The 11689-nt window shown below is 42.6% G+C and overlaps 1 protein-coding gene across 2 annotated transcripts in view; it reads right to left on the bottom strand.

The window, feature by feature from the left end:
- Positions 1–1173: 1173 nt before the first annotated feature.
- LOC124069620 (retinal-specific phospholipid-transporting ATPase ABCA4-like) overlaps positions 1174–11689 on the bottom strand; it is a 36545-nt gene continuing 26029 nt past the window's right edge. Inside the window, exons 35-51 of one of the 2 annotated variants that reach the window (XM_046408915.1) lie at positions 11580–11654; positions 11105–11274; positions 10515–10692; positions 10195–10310; positions 9892–10039; positions 7817–7940; positions 7465–7594; positions 7161–7281; positions 6644–6706; positions 6351–6457; positions 5164–5305; positions 4744–4878; positions 4345–4448; positions 4033–4125; positions 3337–3586; positions 3036–3185; positions 1174–2324 (exon numbers count right to left, since the gene is read on the bottom strand). In XM_046408915.1, the coding sequence (XP_046264871.1) occupies positions 3069–3185; positions 3337–3586; positions 4033–4125; positions 4345–4448; positions 4744–4878; positions 5164–5305; positions 6351–6457; positions 6644–6706; positions 7161–7281; positions 7465–7594; positions 7817–7940; positions 9892–10039; positions 10195–10310; positions 10515–10692; positions 11105–11274; positions 11580–11654 (2073 nt within the window). In that variant the 3' untranslated portion in view covers positions 1174–2324; positions 3036–3068. Of the gene's footprint in view, positions 2325–2412; positions 3186–3336; positions 3587–4032; positions 4126–4344; positions 4449–4743; positions 4879–5163; positions 5306–6350; positions 6458–6643; positions 6707–7160; positions 7282–7464; positions 7595–7816; positions 7941–9891; positions 10040–10194; positions 10311–10514; positions 10693–11104; positions 11275–11579; positions 11655–11689 lie in introns of those variants that run through there. The other variant, XM_046408914.1, reaches the window with a different exon arrangement.

Below are 11689 nucleotides of genomic sequence, written 5' to 3'. Positions count from 1 at the left end.
ATGTTTTTCATGTGATTTTACTGATGTCTTCATATGGATTCTGGTGTTGCAGGTCCTCATGAGGAATCAGTCTTAACAGCTAACAGTGAACACAAATCAATACTGTATTATGTCACGTCTGCTTTGTTCATATCCCTCATTCAACACAGAGAAAACTGCAGTGCGTTTTACACGACAGAATTACGGAACATTTTAATTTGATGCCACCAATCAGAGCAAAGCAGAGAGACAGAGACTTTTAGGTCCAGGACGATCTATCTGATCCAAAGCAGGGTGCCTTGGATCAATAAACTGCACAGTGGAGGCTGATTGTGCAGCAGGGCTGAGGCTCAGACAAAGCTGAGATAACTTAGATAACCCCACACCACCGAGTGGCACTCCCAACATGGGTGGGTACACCATCACCAGGCCACCGTCTGTCACAACGCAGCCTCACACGGGCATAATCACATTCACAGCTAGGAAACGTCTTTGCTTTTACAGCCCAGCATTGACAGTGTGGTTTTCAGATGCTATACTATGTATTTCATAGGGTAAAATATTTTAACTTTAAAAACTTACAATTATGTACATTTATAACATGCTCCTTTTACTGTTGGGGGTACAATAAGGCAAAGCACTGTGTCTTAAATGTACTGTGGTATTTTATTTATTAAAACTATTTACATAAATAAATAATTTTAAGTATAACCAATAAATTACTCCTGTTCTTAAAAATGGCCGCTTGTTACTCCCCCATTCCCTGTGGTCTTAAAATGAGAAATATTTACCAACGCTATAAATAAAACTGCACAAGTAGGACAGGGAACAACCAGTGCTCAGCCTCCAGTGGATACGAGGTATTCAGCACTACGAATATAACTCTGTTTGTAACATTCTGATGGGACAGTATGTGGTCAGGGAGGCCAGACAGGTGGGACATGGTGGTTTGGTGCTGATGAGAGAGAGAGAGACGCACTGAGCATCATCATCTCTAATGTCAATCTGTGGCTTAGTGGGCGGGTACTTCAATACAACTCAGCCAGCATCAAGTGGCAGTCGACAGCTACACAGCAAGACAACTTGGCGCAAGACTTTCTGCCAATTACACGATGAAACAACCTGTGAGTCGAGAGTTTTGACATTATCACAGCAATAACAGGAAAACCCAAAACCAGGAAAAGATCATGCATATGTTCATGTTTCATCCTTTGTAAAATCTATATTGCAGTGTCACAGTGTATAGTGTGAATGAACCTCTCTTGGTTAGTTTCAGCAACGTGAATTGGGCAGTTTATCATTAATTTAAGCCTAAATATATAATCATTTTGGCTAATTACTGTAATATTTGCGTGTATAATATATAGAGGTCACATTCACTTTTGTAGCTGTTCTGCTTGGCGAGTGTGTTCAGGCTTCATTAACACAATCGAGCTGACATTTCATCAGACTTCATTAAATTCACATTTCAGGTACTTAGCGGACAGAGGTGATGGATCGTTGTCAAAATAACACATACAGAGCCAAGGAGTCTGAATGAAGTCAACAATTAATATTTTCAGCAGTTCAAACAGAATGAGTTCTTGCCACAGCCGGTGGTGGTGGGGGTGAGGGTGGGGATGGGGGTGGGGATGGGGGTGTAATAATGAGAGCAACAGCTGTTCACTGATGTATGGCAGGACCTGACGGCTGACTCGACCCCAAACTTGTCGATCACACTTCAAACCTCCTCTCAGTCAGGGAGGACGTTTCCATCACACGGTCATAACGGCCTCCCAGTTTAAAGTATCTCTTATCCTCCCCAAAAACCTTCACTTTAGCTTCTTCAGTAATTCGATTGCATGTGCTCTGAGGCTTTTCTTTTTGGGATTCAGCGGTACACAAACAGGGATACATCACGGTCTGTTACTGTATGACTCGTTTGCTCTCCCACAGCGACAATATTCACACTCATCAGCCTCGTCCAGATGACCATATGGGGAGGGAGAGGAGCAAGAGATCCACACCAGAGGATTCATTAGCAGCCCCGGACTGCACGGTGCCATCATCCCTCTGTTTCTTTGAGGGCAGCCAATGAAATTCAGCGTAGTGGGCAGCCTGAGGCAATGACGCCACGACTTGCGGCAGGAGAACAGTAATTGGACCGTGTGTCAGATAAATCCAGGTTGTGACAAACCTCTCAGCACAGCGTCGCCTTGGCACCGATGCAAATGTTTCTCTGAGCCACTCCACCGACCTGCAAAAGCTTTCTGAGCTCCTCAGAGGAGGTCAGTGGAGTTACTGTGGGAGGGAAAAAGTCTTTCAGCTCTTCTTCTCACTGCATAACCCGAGGTGGCATCTAGCAGCTTTACCAGAGGCAAGCCATGGATGAAAATATTTGAGAAATATATTTAAGAAATACTGCACTTCAAATACATGCGTTATGAAACTTTGGACTGTTTTAATTGGATGTTTTATTTCAAGACAGAGCGGGAAATATAAAGCATATTTGGTCAGATACAAAATATGATTCTTCTTTAACTACAGTTAGACTTATTGAATTATGTTTCTTTTTCCTCAAATTTTCTTCTGCAAGAGGAATATTTTGTGCTCTTTTGTGCTGACCCTGGAGAACAACGCGACGTATGAAACTCGGCGAACAAAGAAATACACGAATGTGTAACAGTAAGTGTTCGAAAATGACAGAAGCGACAGTGAATGTGTTTTGGAAACAAAAAACAGACAATGAACATGAAGTGAAATTTGTTTACATGTGTCATGAACTGAGGTGAGTGTGTTAATGTAAACAATAAAAAAGTACTGCCTCTAAAGTGCTCAAGTATTCATTGCACATTACATCACTTTTAGCCGTTAACACTCGATTTGAAGTCTAAGCTAATGTGCGAGACGTGCTCCTGTTTGCAGCCTAAGGCTCGTAGAGTTTGTCTGTGGCTGGAAAAATGAACTGTTTCCCTTTGGCAGGTCACGGGTCAGGCGCGTCTCTACTCTAAAAAGCGACTTGGCTAGTGAAATATTAAAGGTGGCTTTTTAATCGTGTGAAAGTTGCAGAGGGACACCTTTACATCCGTCTTCCCGTGAAGGTGACAGGTTCATGTTTTCCTTTGCACTGGCGAGATCTTGATGTCTTTCCTTCCTCCTGCTGTTCGCCTGTGTAACGTAATGTCCTCGTCCTCACCTGTCTGTTGCTTGGCAAAGTTGACAAACACCTGCACAACAACAGCAACAAAAAGATTCAGTACAGAATAAAAGCTTTTCTTAACTGCCCCAAAGGCACAAAATGACCATAATGCTCAGGATTGGAAGGTTGAGACTCTTTGGTCACTTTGCCTTTTCCCTACCGTCTTGGTTCATACACACCTGGTCCAGTGTTGTCTGGGAAACAGAGTAATCTTCGATGCTGAGTCTCTGTTTGTTGGCCACCACCAGTTGAAATATCCTAGCAAGGGAGGAGGAGGCGATCTTGTACTGCAGCGTGTTGTAGTGCTTCTCCCTCTGAACGCAGCCAGGGAAGCTGCTCTCCATGAAGCTCTCGACAGGCTCCAGATCAGGGGACGAGCCCGCTTTAGCTGCCTTGATTTTCATGGTAACTACGTAGCCGTCACCGAATCTTGATCAAGGAAAAACAGTGTGACGATGTTAGATATTTTCGGGATTCATTTCAGTATTATTATACTTTATACTGACTGTGGCTACTGATTCAGTTTCTCTTGTTGCCTTAAGTTGAGTGTGATCTCCATTGTACTTTAGGTCACCTTCCACAACACTGAAAATACTATTATTTGCAGTGACTACTTCATTGTGGATGTTGCAAAGTCATTGTGCAAGTTCCTTTTGTTAGTATTTTTCAAAGTCTGAATGCATTTTTCTTAATATATTGAGCCATCCTGCAGAGAGGTTAAATTCTTTCTGGAACATAAATTTTGATGCTTACAAATTTTCTGAATTGTGATGTTAATAAACCTTCATTCACCATGTTTTGAAAGTTGGGAATGATAATATTTAATTTCCACCCAAACACAGCTAAAGTCTGCTAAAGTACAGAAAAGCTCTTACTTGTATTTGAGATGCTGGATGGTACCCAGACACTTGAAGGTCCCATTGACCATGATGGCCAGTCGAGTGCAGAGGGCCTCGCACTCCTCCATGCTGGTGGAAAGCAACCATAATCCATCTTTATTTTTATTGCTGTTATCTCATGTCCATGAGCAGTAAATCATAATTTCGTACATCTTAGTGAGTAAAATCAAGCAAATGCCAGTGTAGCCCTAATCTCCTCAAAGGTTGTTGGTAGAAGCATTAATTATGTTTGTTCAGCTGTTGCAGCAGATGTGTGCAGTGGGTTCATTTCATCATTAGACGTCAAACCTGTGTGATGTCAGCACCACGGCCCTGCCGTCCTGAATGACGCTCATTATGGCATTCCACAGGAAGCGTCGCGAGTGGGGGTCCATGCCCGTCGTGGGCTCGTCCTAAACACACACAACCACAGACAAACAGCAGTCTTGACTCTCTGAGCCCATACGTCCATATGAGCAGACACCAAATCCTTATCTCTATCAGCATATGGCAAAGATCTCAGATTTATGCCAGTTTGAATTGAACTGCACAGTCGCCTGCCAATGTATAAAACATTTGAGACCAGGCTTGACTGAACCCATATGGCTTGCCATCTGGATCCATAGACCATTTCATTGATAAATCCCTGCATAAAAACCGAAAACCCAAACAATGGGCTGGTGAGCTCTTCGTCATTGGCTAACTCACCAGCAGCACCAGCGCTGGGCAGCCAATCATTGCGATGGCTGTGGAGAGTTTGCGCTTGTTGCCTCCACTGTAGGTCCCTGCACAGCGGCCGGCATACTCCGTCAGACCCAGCTTCTGGATGCCCCACTCTGCCACCTGGGGGGCAACGGAAACATGCACATGGTACAATGTCCATTCAGAAGTGACTTAGTGCTTACATTCTTAGGATGGGCAACGTCTACTGTTTACCAAGACCTTCATAGCAAAATTAAAAGCACAAAGCAGACATTAGCAAACACAGAGCAACAGTAAAGAGAAAATGTACAAAGCAAAACCAAAAAAAATGCAGGGCTGAGCCACACAGCAGTTTCATTTTGCCAGCAGACTGAAACACCATAACACAGCTGAAGATGTAAAGCAGCAGGAGTACCAACTACTCACTCTGGGAATCTCTGACTCAGGTACCCCTCTGAGACGAGCGTACAGGTACAGATGCTCCCTGCCAGTAAGGAGCTCGTCGATGGCATCAAACTGAGGGCAGTAGCCCATGTTCTGGTGCACGTCCAGAATCTCTGTCAGGATGCTACAAAACAAGACACAAGCCACCATTCACTGCAGCCAGCCAACACGGCACATAACATGAAGAGGAAAGGAAAACGGCAAACTATTCTGGGCCAGGTTAGACTGACAAAGCTGTCAATTAAAACATTCACGAGCTGAGAGGAAGCCGATTCATCTGAACAAATAAACTGAACAAAACCAAACAAAAACGAAAATGACATTAAATCTTCTTGTCAATAGAATTTATTCTTTTAATGCCATTTTATAAATCAATGTTTCTCAAACTATAGACCCAAGAAAAATCTGTGAAATCACAAGATACTAAAGGGATAACAAAGAAGATAATATGTTAAAACAAAATTGTATTTTGTTTTTTCCTGTTGTGTTAGTTTCACCTCTTTAGACTTCAGACTTTTTCTGTGAAGAAGAAAAATTACTATTTGGTTGGATTTCTCATTAATCACGTTCCCACAGAGGACACAGCCTGTGGGGAGGGGTTACAAGCACATGTTGCCATATCTTAAGGGATCACATGCCAAAAAGTTTGGGAACCACTTTAATAAGAACCTTCATTTAAATAGCTGTTAACCCAGACTTTATTTAATTGGGGTTTTAATAGAGTTTTGGTGTCCCACAACAGTGCAAATGCAATTTGTGGGGGTTATTCACCTTGACAAGAATTCTGAGAGTGGTTATATTCAAATAGTTGTCGGGAAAATTGGATTTTTAATGACCAGAATACCAAAATCACTTTGGAGTAACTCCACAACAAACATTTATTTGAGTTTTCAAAAACTAATTGTTGATCAAGCCCTAGTTTCTAGCTTTTCCTATTCTGAATGCCACATGGGTTGGTTTTATAGTCAGACAGTGTCATCAAACAGAATTATGTCAGACTGACCTTCCCGTGTTTAAACTTTCTAACTGACTGAACTGTTTCTGGTCGTTTCCCATCTGGAACTGCCTGCAGGATAATCCAAAAGCATTTTACAAATACCATGCAATTCAACCCTGAACAGAGTTTGTGTTCTATCGACCAGGGACATGTTTGACTGATCTTTATGTACCTGTAGCCAGCCACAGTCGCGTCCCCAGAGCTAACATCACTGTCACCGGTCAGCATTTTGAAGGTCGTCGTCTTTCCAGCTCCATTAACTCCCAGGAGACCGAAGCACTAACAGGACAAAAGACAATCAGCCTCTCGGTGATATGAGGGCACAGTCTGCTGAGATGCTGCTGAAACGCACTCACTAGTGTGGAGAATGACAACTCATATCCTTTGGAGGCTCCAATATTCTTTTTGGCTTCATAAAACGAAGAGAGCACCAGCTCTCAATGCAAATGAGTTCAGTGACTTTACCTCTCCTGCAGGGACACCAACACAAATCCGGTCCACAGCTGCCCTCTTCCTGCCCACATACGTCTGTGCAGAGAAAACAATAATCCATTTGTGAGGACTGCATCTCAAACAAAACAAAACAGACAACAGCACTTGAAAGATTGTATCGTCTTACATTCATTTTGAGCACGTTGTTATTTTAAACAGGCCTGTCAGGGACTTGCTTATATATATATTATTTGTGAATTAATTTGTCTGCATTGTTAAGCCTTTTGGCATTTCTTTTCAGGCAGGTCTGTAGTTGGTTGAAATGTAACACATAAAACTAAAAGAAGCTCTAATTCTAAAGTGAAGGTACTCCTCGCATGTCGCATATACTGTTTTCTTGAACAAGTTTTGTAACTTGTTCCTCCCTCTTTGTTATTTTACCTAACACTGCATTTATACGAATATGGATGAAATGAAAATGAAAATTAAATGAAAGCTCAACTTGCACTTTGAAATAGCCTGGAAGAAACCAAGGAGCGTGGTTTTTTACCTTAGAGAGGTCTCTGATCTGCAGGACTTCAGTCTTGCTCCCTCCCTCATAAATCCTCTGCCTCTCTGCTGCCACGTCATCGTCCTCATCTTCTGTCGAAGTTTGCTTGTGGTCTGAAAACCTGAAGGGTGCGAGAAAATCATCTGCAGAGAAGCATCTAGTACAACAGAGCTGAGGTGAGATCTTCTTGTCAAGTTTCCATTAAGAGGTCAACACACAGGTCTGAGATGCTGTGTGTGTGTGCCCGCGCATGTGTATGCGTAAACTTGTATACTGTTCTGTGTTTAGTCAGTCCTTTTCTTACCAGTGGTCCAAGAAGAACCGGTACTGGATCAGAAGATTGAGAATAAAGAAGACAAAGCCTTCCACTGCCATGAAAGCAACATTTTTCCCCACAAAGTCCCACCGGAAAGGGTCCTTGGTGTACTCTTCCCCTGAAAGCAGAGACCAGCTCTGTACTGAAAATGAACCTTTTGGTGAGTCGGTCACAAGCTGTACAAAGTTCAGTTTGGTCAAATTTGGAAAACCTTTCACACTGAAAAAGTATGGAGTACAAACAACAGGATTATCCTTATGTCATCTGAAGTATGTGATGTAAACTGTGCTGCACACTGTGAAAAAAATGAATCATAGGACCATAAGTACACTGTGCTTACCAAATCTGGCATAAACATCAGTAACAGCCTGGTTCATGGCCATGTCTATCAGTCCTCGCCCAAGGCAGAAGTGAGGGAGCACCAGCAGGCCTTTCTTCAGCCACTCATTGAACATCAGCAAAGACTGGCAACACACACACACACACACAGGCTTCAGTTCACATTTCACTTGAGTGCAGGAGTGACAGAACACTTCAAAAAAATAATGTGTGCAGCATACACAAATCTAACAATACAAAAATAACTCCAAATGCACTGAACTCGTGACTCGCTACGGAATGTTGTTTGTCACAGCATCACCATCTCATGTCAGGTTCTCACACAACACTTGTATCAAATCTTATGGTTTGAACTGCCCTCTACAGAGACACAAACGGCTGCTGCGAACAAGCCCGATTAACACGCTGGACAAAACATCTGTTCAGCCTGTGCCTACTGGAGCTTTTTACTCATTATTCAACTCTGGCAACTTGCTGCAAACATAAACTTCACTCAAAGCAGGAAATGAGTTCGTCATTGTCATATGAAACTAGAATTCGTGGCCTTTCCTATTTTGATCACATATGTTTTACATGATCAGGCTGTTCATCTCAAGACTGAGACTCGTGCATAAAGAAAAACATAACCTTTCTTTTAACTGACACTGCAGTTAGTCCAGTAATCGCTGTTCAGCTGCATGCATGTATACAAGTCAGCCATTGTTACAACACCAAAAGCTCACACACACTCACTAAAACCAAATGATTCTCAGTTGTTAATGAATGCTGAGACAAATAATCATAGGAGTGCATGAAGTCGTGATCCACTTCATCAGTGAGAGCTGAGCAGATGAGTGCAGATGTGCAGTGAAGCATCAGGCAAAAAGAACCTTTCTTTGACAGAGCAGCATCTGGGCCCTTTTCCACCTACTTCTCGTTTTGTTTTCTTAAAGGACTCAGATTTGTTGACGCACACGACAGCAGCTGTCATCCGTTCCTCACCTGTCCTACAGGTACCCTCAGTGTGTCCCTGCCTCCCCGGCTGCACTGCATGCATAGTTTGTGAATGCATCTACTGAATGGTTGCTGTTTGCTGTGTAGCTTTTGTCAGACAGGCCTTTTTAATGAACAACGCTTTGAACTGTCAGAGAGGAAAAAGCAAACATGTAAATAATAAGTTTAATTATGGCTGCCTTAATCTCGGGATCCTGGTTTTGTGCATGCTGTGCTGTTCCTGCCACGAGGAGTCAAAATGTCCTCTGTGGAAAGAAGTATTGTCCTCAGCAGGACTCACACTGTGTATTTTCTCACACGCACTTTTCTCTCAAGCACAAACATAATTTGGATTAGTCCGTCCCCTGCTGGTGTGCTTTTACAGTAACCTGATGTTTTTGCAGACTATTGCGTTCTTGCCCTGAGATGCACTCAACACTTCAGGCAGCACTGAAAACATGATCAAGTCGACGGATTTACTTTGAAGAAAAGATTCGGTGTGTTAGCAAACGACTTGCTTTAACGCAAACACCAAATAGCAACAAACATTAGCATTGGTCTGGAGACCTGACAAACCAATGGGAAAATGACTGTGTGTAATGTAGAAGGTGCCGTTTACAGTGACAAACAACTCGACTGCAGTCGACATCAGCTCTGCAAAGCGTTCTAATGTCTTGCAGCTTGATGTTTTGGTTTTATTGCTCAACACTTAATAGTTTTTCTTCTGTTCAGTTGCTTTCTTTCTTTCTACAGGAGTTGGTGAAGACCAAAGCAGAGCTACCAGGAAAGCAAATTGATGGTAGATACAACACGCTTGTTGTATTGACCTCCTAAGCTGCTATTATGTCACACTAATGTTTACTCCTTGTTCTGCTACCCGCAAGCAGCCGAAAACTCAATACTGCTTTAAGTCAGTGCTTTTATTAATGAATGCAATCAGTAGTTAGCCTCTTTGCCCCTTATGAGTTGTTACAAGTCTTTCTGCAGATTAAGCAGCACACCAGTAAACCGTATACAGGCTCTCACATCTAAAGTAGTCCGTCTGTTATAGGAGAGTGGAAATTTTTAAATTAAAGTGGACTGTTGGAATCTATATGTCCTTACCCGGTTGTTTTCAAAAAGCTCCAGGATGAAGGTGATGGCACTGCTGTTGATGCCTATGAACAGGTTGATGCAGGACAGGGACACGTATGCGGTGCTCGGGATGTTGAATATGTAGGACATGGGATACATCATGGGCGTCACGGACCACCTAGTAAAGACAAGCGGAATATTTCACCTCCCTGTCATGTCATTTATGCTCGCACTGTAACACAGTCCGTGCCTTCGCATCGTAACCGCTTTATTGCTTTTCCTTTTGAAGTAAAAAACAAAACCCAAGCCAAATTAAATGGAACAAAGCCTCACCCATACAGCAGAAGCAGTGCTATTAGCGCTGGCAGGTTGGATGGTGATGTGTAACATTTTTTGTCGAAAGCCATAAAAATGCCAACCACCATTGCAGTGCTGACAGAGTAGTTAACCTAAGAGAGAAATAAAGGATTCACATGAGAAAATGAATAGAAAAATCCACTAAAAACACAGCAGATCGAAGATGCAGATCGACTTAAAGGAACAATCCACACAAACTCCCTGTATGAAAGTTAGAACCACTAATATGACGCGTACATAAATTTCCAACTTCAGTATTAATTATTTTATATTGACTCCAGTCCCGCTTGACTCACCATGTCCCAGAAGAAGTTGGCCACCCAGTACACCACAGGACTGACCCCACTCACAAACTGCAGGTGTTTGGCCTTGGTCACACGCTCCTGGATGAGGTAGAGGACGAAGCTGGCGGGGATGAAGGACATGGCAAAAATAACACAGATCGCCACCACGGCGTCCACTGAAGTGGTCAACCTGAAGTAGGAAGCAGAAAGAGTCCTTCTGTTCTGGGAATGTAATGTCCATGAAAAATGACATTCAAGTGTATAAAGTTTTTGTAACTTACTAGAGACTGTGCCATTACAGAAATAACATGCTCAAGTTAAAAGTCAAGTCACATCAAGAATAAAACTGGATCAATAATTTTTCATATGAAGGCTCAGGTGGAAGTTAATCTGATTTATTGCATCAAAAAGCAATAAATACAATTTTTTTTATTTCTAGTAATGACACAGTGTTATGTTTACCAATTTCTTCTTTTTGTTTTATTTTTGTTTTAATCTCAGTAAGAGCAGCAGGTGTTGTAGTTCAGTGCAACACAATTTGTTTTCACATCTTTTGCAATAATTAGAAAATTAATGAGTAAATGTAAAAATCAGCAACTCACACTGTGACTTCAGAAAGCTGCTCTTTGGTGAGGTTCAGAGGGTGGTTCATAGCCGTGATGCCAAACTCAACAGGTCTGGCGGACGGAGGGAGGAAGGCCCGCAGAATGGCGTTGTTGGCCACGTTCATGAAGGCCACCATGGCGTGCCAGCCTTTGTTGTTGTACCATACCTGCCAGAGGAGAGCACAGCTGGTTGAAAACATTTCACAACTTTCTCACTCGATATCTGTAGTCCTGAACTACGACATAAAGTGGCCAAGCTGACCTTCCTGATATAAAACTTTGGTGACTTCACAGGAAGTGGCAAAAGCACCTATTAAAGCAAGCACTTACAGCCATCAGTCAATGTCCTGTGGTACGAGCAGCCTTTATGAACTGCAAAGTGTGCATTATAAGAACAATATGTAATTTCTGCCACTTGCTTGGCAATTTGTGGGGAGCAAAAAAGCCACTCCTGCATCCACCCCCCGCCTACCTTTATATTGAATTCACTCTCCATGTATCGTAAGAAAGGACCAATCTCCCTCAGTGCGAGTGTGGAGTAGCGGCCCTGCGAAAGAAAACATTCATTATAACAAGCCCACT

Source organism: Scatophagus argus, chromosome 13 (genome assembly GCF_020382885.2).
Source record: "Scatophagus argus isolate fScaArg1 chromosome 13, fScaArg1.pri, whole genome shotgun sequence".
Lineage (NCBI taxonomy): Eukaryota > Metazoa > Chordata > Actinopteri > Scatophagidae > Scatophagus > Scatophagus argus.
Note: the sequence above shows the minus strand (reverse complement) of the source record. Positions and strands in the feature narration are given on the sequence as shown.